Source organism: Macadamia integrifolia, chromosome 4, assembly GCF_013358625.1.
Source record: "Macadamia integrifolia cultivar HAES 741 chromosome 4, SCU_Mint_v3, whole genome shotgun sequence".
Taxonomy (NCBI): Eukaryota; Viridiplantae; Streptophyta; class Magnoliopsida; order Proteales; family Proteaceae; genus Macadamia; species Macadamia integrifolia.
Genome location: NC_056560.1, coordinates 20,644,765 through 20,651,879, shown reverse-complemented (window position 1 = coordinate 20,651,879; position 7,115 = coordinate 20,644,765). Strand labels below are relative to the sequence as shown.

General features: G+C 38.5%; 1 protein-coding gene across 1 annotated transcript; it reads right to left on the bottom strand.

Annotated features, from left to right (window-relative positions):
• Nucleotides 1–2,524: 2,524 nt before the first annotated feature.
• Nucleotides 2,525–4,294, bottom strand: LOC122075334 (probable WRKY transcription factor 7; the record flags this gene model as incomplete). Its single annotated transcript, XM_042640329.1, is given in 3 exon segments — nt 2,525–3,046; nt 3,334–3,459; nt 3,578–4,294. Coding segments are annotated over 3 exon segments (1,006 nt in total), but the record flags the coding sequence as incomplete, so codon positions are not given.
• Nucleotides 4,295–7,115: the final 2,821 nt, after the last annotated feature.

Here is a 7,115-nt window from a genome sequence, read left to right as displayed (position 1 = left end):
CTAGAGTAATCAAAATGCGCTTTGGTGTTCCTAGAATGGCTCCCGCATCTGTCCACCACTAAATCAAGAAATCATTCCAATCAACTTTGTCAAAAGCAACCCAACAAATTCTGGTCTTTCTTTAGCTTCCTCCAAGAAGTGTAAAAGAGAAACCCGTTCATATAATTTCCCTTCTCTGTTTTTTTTACTTTGTCAAAAGAGAACTGCTTCGTATTCCTCCCATTCCCACTATTTTGCTCCAAAGCATATACTGCATCTAAGGTCATTTGATTGAATAAAGTTTTGGAATTTAGGAATAATCTTCACATTAGATAACTTTGAGACCATTAATGTCTTCATATATTAATTGGATTCTCCATTAATTAGCTTAAATTTTTGAGTTGATTCTTTTTTTTTTTTATAACTAACAACGGTTATCTAAGTTGTGCCAGTCTAGTCTCTTAAGTCTATACTAACCTCACAATCACATGGACTGAGTCATATCAAGTTAAATGAGAATCATTCAGCATTAATCAAAAGTACTGAAGAACACTAAACATCCTGTGTAAGTGACCCTAAGAAAATAAGAAGGATTAAACTAAGAACCACACGCTTCTTGAGATTGAGGTCTCTTGTCAACTCAACTAATCCCTTGAGAGAATTTTGATTCTTGAGTTAAAGGGTGCCAAGCCGCCAGGGCAAGCATAGATATACTAGCATGATAAGTTTTGATTATTATATATTGTTTTGCCAAACCTGCTTTGGCATGATTGCAAGGCAAGTATCCAAAGTCCAAACATATGATGAGGGTAGAGACATCAATGGGTGCCAAATGTATCAATAATTAAGATATCACCATTATTTTGTGGTAGCAACTTCGGAAAGCTTAAAATGGAAGTTGTTTTCCCAACTTTTGTATTATATTTTAATAAAAGTATTTTTTTTAATTTATATATAATTTTGATTTATTGTAGGAAATTCATTTTAAAACAAATGGAACCCAAATGGAAACTAAATCTATGAAAATTTAGTGACAATGAGAGGATCATCTACCCAAAAAAAAATATATATATATATATATCTATATATATGAGTGAGATCATGGGCATATACAATTTTCATGTATCTTCGAAAAAAGAAATAAAAATACATGAACATATGTAGATAAAAGCGTATAGAAGAGTTTTAATAAAAAATATATATATATATATATTCAATGCAGTTGAAATGACAGGATTAAGAGAGATGGGGAAAAAAGGTGGGCCCTCAACATCATCACAAGTCACCACCAGCACCGCATATTTTGACTTGCCAACTATTTTTGTCTTTTTTAATAATATGAACAATTATTCTCATTTTGGGTTAGCTTGAAAGTCGTCCAAACAATCCCAAAAAGTCCAACCATTGGACTCGTGGCAGACAGTCTTGCCATAAAATTATTCCTCCCTCTCCCTCCCCCTCCCCCTCTAGTCTCTAATCTAAAGTCTTACCGTAACTTTTCTCTCTCTACTCTCTAAAGTCTAATCTTTAATCTACTTCTTAGGTCTCTAATTAAGTCTCCAAGAGGATTCCAGCCTCTACCTCTGTCTAATACTCCAATCTAACAAGTACAACCCAAACTTCTCTCTAAAGTCTTGATCTCTGATCTACTTCTTAGGTCCGATTAAGTCTCCAAGAGGGTTCCAACCTCTCCCTCCTACTCTACTCTCTAATCTAAAGTCCAACCTCAGATTCTCTCTCCACTGTCTAAAGTCTTAACCTCTAATCTACTTCTTTGGTCTAATTAAACCTCCTAGAGGGTACTCCAACTTCCAGCCTCTCACTGCCTCTCTATTCTCTAACCCAAGTCCAACCTCAACTTATCTCCATACCCTTTAAAGTCTAAATCTCTATTCTACTTATTCAGTCTAGTTAAGTCTTCAAGAGGGTGTTTCCACCATGGTTTAAGGAATTCGTATCAAATCAACTGATAAAAAAAGGACAATTTTCAGTCACCGTGCAGATCAAGGGTGAAAAAAGGGGAAATCGGTCAAAAAAATGAACCAAATTTAAAGAAAAACAGGGCAAAACCATTCATCCAAACTGACACAAGTGAATAGAGCAATATCACAGTGAATGATGTGTTAACTTGAAACCATGGTTCCCACTAAGCACAACCCTTACCCACCCTCCACCCACCTCTAGTAAATTAGCAGTCACGTTACATATTCGTCAACCCCCACCACATGCTAGACCTTTCATTCATTCACAATGAAAAATAATCCAACGTCTTCCTTCCTTCCTTCCTTCCTTCCTTCCTTCCTCCTCTCTCCCCCAGGTCCCCAACACACCCCAATTCGTTGACCATTAGCCTCCTCGTCTTTGTCCTTTTCTTATTAATCATTCTTAAACCTTTAATCAATTAATTATTGCTCAAGTAAAGTAAAGTAAAGAAGATTAGGATCAAGCACCATCTATTATTCTATCCTCCTCACAAGAACCAATGTTAAAGCAAAAGCAGAAGACCAGAACCCAACCCACTTTCCAGTATTCAAACCTTTAACCAAATCCACAATTTGCCCCACTTTGTTCTCATTTTCATTTTCATTTCCTTTTTTTAAAGTCTCAATTTCAACTTTAGAGATTAACAATACCGATAAAAAGTTTAAAAAAATAGAAAAGAGAAACAAGGAATCCCGTATTTTCCAGGGAAAGAACAATCCCAATTAATCTCCTTAGACTTTTGGAGCTTTGGACCCCTTTCCCCTGTTCCCTATCCCCCCTTGTTCTCTGCTCCATGGCCCTCCCCTTTTTGACTCTTTCTTTCTTGCTGATTGCTCAAATCAGGGGTTCTTTCTTCTTCCTCTGCTTGATCCCCATCTGGGTTTCTTTTCTTTTCTGTTTTCATGATGAAAATTACATAACTTAAGAAGATTCCAGGATGAGACTGTTCGGCTCTGAGACGACGGGATGCGCATGATTGTGCTCACCTTCGTAGGTGACGATCAGCATCGCCGCATCGTCCACAGCTCGCTCTACGTGCTTGCGCGCAGGGCAACCCCTCACGCTGCTGCACTTGTAGTAACCCCTGATAAGATCCAAAAAAAAACCAGAATAAGAAAAACTAGTAAACTCACAAGGGATTTGACCCAAATCACATTTAAGACTCGAAACTGAATAGTGGAGTGGACATCCACAAATAGGAAGACGAACAGAGCAGAGCAGAATACTAATCACAGTAAATTTTCATTAAGCTTTGATGGGTCAACGACTCTACAACCTCATCTAGAAGCCCGATTGATTGAATTTGTAAGTGAATTGAAAGAAAACAGTAGAATAGAGGAAGACAGTGATTTGACAGGAAATTTTACAAACCTCGGATGTGGTGATCCTTTAATTGGTTTTTGCCCGTACTTCCTCCAAGAGTAATCGTCAGTTGGGATATCGGCCATCTTCAAGCTAATCGCAGGGACTCTCACAACCCTCTTCACCCTCGATTTCCTGTTTCATCATGTTGTAACAGATACAGATTTAGACCTTCTCCGTCATAGTTCTAAACTTTCTACAGAACCCAAATGAGAAAATAACAGAGCCACATGAGAGAAAGGAGGAAACAAACCTTCTTTTCGAGCAATGGCAGCCAGTAGAAGAGGTTCCACATTTGGCAGCGGCATCGTCGGACGAGCTGCACTTCCTCTTCAACGAAGATGAAGACAGAGGAGGCCGTCCTGCCGAGGAAACCTGAGACAGATGCGTAATCTGAAAAGCCGATGATGAAGAAGGCTGCTTACAATCCGTGTCGCCTGTCAACGACGACATAAAGGAATTCGCAGCGGAGACAGATGGAGAAGCACTGAAACTAATGGTCGTCACCGATTCCTTTCTCTCGAGAACGCCGTTCTTCGTGGTGGTGGGTTGGAAGAAAGGGTGATGTTGATGTTGATGATGAGGAACAGGAAGAGGGGGTAAACGTTGGATCGGCGTCGGACAATAAATCTTAGACCCAGATGACTGTTTCTCCTTCTCCTTCTCCTTCTCTTTCTCTTTCTCCTCCTCTTTCTGTGGTTGTTTCTGCTGATGCTGATAGGTCATGGAACAGGGCTCATCGGTGGTAGGGTTATTTTGGAGAGGAGAAGCCACAGGAGCCCTTCTGAAGCGAGCATGGCCAGTTCTGGTACGATCCAGTAACGAAATCACTTTCTTGAACTTAGTTACAGCAACATCTGCAACCTCCCTGCAATCCATGTCAATCTCCATAGCCGCCGCCATAGGGTTTGACGAGGTCTGGTACTGCTCTTGTTGTTGCTGTTGATGTTGCTGTTGCTGTTGCTGTTGCTGTTGCTGTTGCTGTCTCTGAGACAACAACTTAATCAGCTTCTCAACGCTCTGTAGCCCTGCAGATGCAGCTTCTTCCACTGCATTCTCTTCTGTTCTGATTGCAGAAAAGGAATCGCTCCTGTAACCCATAAGCTCCACCGCCATGATTTCAAAAAACCATCAACAAGAAGAAACACCAAGAAGACTCAACAGAGACAAGATCTCTCTCTCTCTCTCTCTCTCTCTCTCTCACTCCTCTTTCGCTCTCTCTTGTTGCAGAGAAATGGAGGAGATGGAATGAGAAGAAATAGATGAGAAAAAGAAGGAAAAAGTAAAAGGAAGGTTGAGAAGAGAGAAAGATTATAATAATAAAAGAGGGGATTCTTAGTCAAACTGTTATGGCCCTTTGCCCTCGCGATGCGAGGCATCTGGATGACTGACCTGTCCCATCTGCCCGTTCCTTTGCCCGTCAAAGTCCTAGGCAAATGAGGTTCATCCACGTGGTTTCAGTATTGGACCATCTAGGGTTTTTCCAGTTAGCCCAAAGGAAAATGTCACGACATTGACCTGACCGCGTCCTTACTTTTTTAACGATTGGTGAATGTGAAGGTGGAGACCGGAGTGGCCGTTTCTTTTACGGGCTAAAGCCGGTCAAGGGAATTGGTGTGACCAGGAGAGAGAGATCGAAGACGATGAGGTCAAACACTAGGGCTTGACCGTCCGATCCACTACCTGGAAATCAGAGGGGCTTAGTTGGTGCCAGAGAGGTCAGAGTTGACCAGATCAGCCATTAAAGGCAAGGATTTTGGGTTCTTCTTTGTGCGCTTTAGTCGGGGAAGGTGGGGCCCACTTCCCACCTCTCTTTGTTTTTTAGTCTTTCCTGAGAGACGGAGGCTTCGGCTCCCAGTGTCAACCATGAGTCACATCACATGGGATCCCTTCTTTTCTCGACAAACAAACTTGTTCCAACTTTATCTGTGGGTCTTAAGATCTAACGGTTCATATGTAACCTATGATTGGTATCACGGTATTCAGAGCCCAATCGTATGGATAAAAGGAACACTACATAGGATAATACTTTGGAACGGTCTATATTAGATGCGTCATAGATCATAGAGAGCTTTGGATTCTTCCTTTTATATAATATTCAGAAACTAAGAACGAGACACGTGTGACGCATGTGCATATGTTTGGATTATAGGATTTTTCCAGACGATAAGAAAATGTAGGAAATTGAAAGGTTTTGGCCATATATAAACCCGAATCTATTTCTTGAAATTATATTAGTATGGTCAACTCTACATGTTAAAGCATGAATAATGCAACTCGACTGATTTATAAAGTGGTCAAGGTTTTAAAAAGTTGGTGTTGGATCAAGTGGATCAGCAGATTAATCTCAGGATTGGACGGTATTTGATCTAGTTAAAAACCAATATTTACAATCCTTTAATGTGGAGCCAACACTAACTGGATTGGTTGATCTGATCCATCTCGATATTGATGATGGTGGTGTCTGATTAGGTTTCTTATACGAAGATTTATTACCTTTAATGTGAGCCCAAGTCTTGGAGTTTGAACCTTGGAATCCTTGCCCAAGTGGGTACTCAAATGCATGGGAGTTGCTTTGATTCCAATTAGAGGCATTCAAGTGGATTAGATTTTTATTATTATTTTTATATTTTAAAGTTCCTAATCATTCCACTGGTCTTAAATGTGGCCAAAATACCATGGATCATATTCAATATATAGGTTAGGTGATGAGATATGAAATAATTTACCAACAAAATGAGATCTAAAATAGAATTGAAATCTGTAATACTTTAAAGAGATATTATATATGGTATTTTATGGTTGGACTTTTGAGTTGGCAGTTTCCATTTAAAAACATAATTCATGGTCATATTCTTTCTTGTAACAATCAACAGTGAAGATTTTCAAAATCAGAAAACAAATCTAGAGAAGTACACATGTATGGACATCATGGTTTAATATTTCAAGTATCGGCATCGTATTAGCCATATCAGTATATCAAAACTTGATCAATTTGGATCAGTTATCCATATTATTACGGATAAAATAGTAAAAAAAATTAAGACAAAATTGACTGATACAGACCAATCCGATGGGACTCGGGTCGATATTGATACCTAAATCCATGATGGATATACATGGGATGTGTGGTAATACAAAAAGGGTTGTCATCATGTCCTCTCTCTCCACACCTTGGGGTGTAGTCCTCTCTATCCAATGGTCAGAATTGACTCATCATATGTCGATGTGGTAGAATAAATGTTCTATGATTATTTGAAAAAATAAAATAATAACTATCTTTGTAACAATAGTAATTCTTCCAGCAAAAAAATAATAATAATAGTTCGCATTTTTACATATATTATTCTATGCATCCAAATAGTAATAAACTTTATAACCTTGTTCCCTCTGTGCACGTTAATACATTATTAAAAGATCAAAAGAAGAGGAAAGTTGTTTTGTAATTTGATTGGATATCATTCCATTGCTAGCAGCAATGGTCAAAGGAAATTTTTTCCTTAAAAACACATGGTCAAGCAACCATACAATTTTTAATGGCCATAAATATATGTTCATTATAGACAAATGATCGATAATACTCCCAAATGTTCTCTTATTACCTATGGACACCATTTGAACCCATTGGGTAAATAGTAACTCAATTGGTCAAAGGAGAGATTTTTTTTTTTATTCGGAGTCAAATGAGAAACTGTTAAATAGAAAGCAAAAATTAGATGAAAAAATGTTCCAACAGAGCGAGCAAAAAATAAATGTCATTCCAATTTCTTTTTAAGATTTTTTTTTTTTTT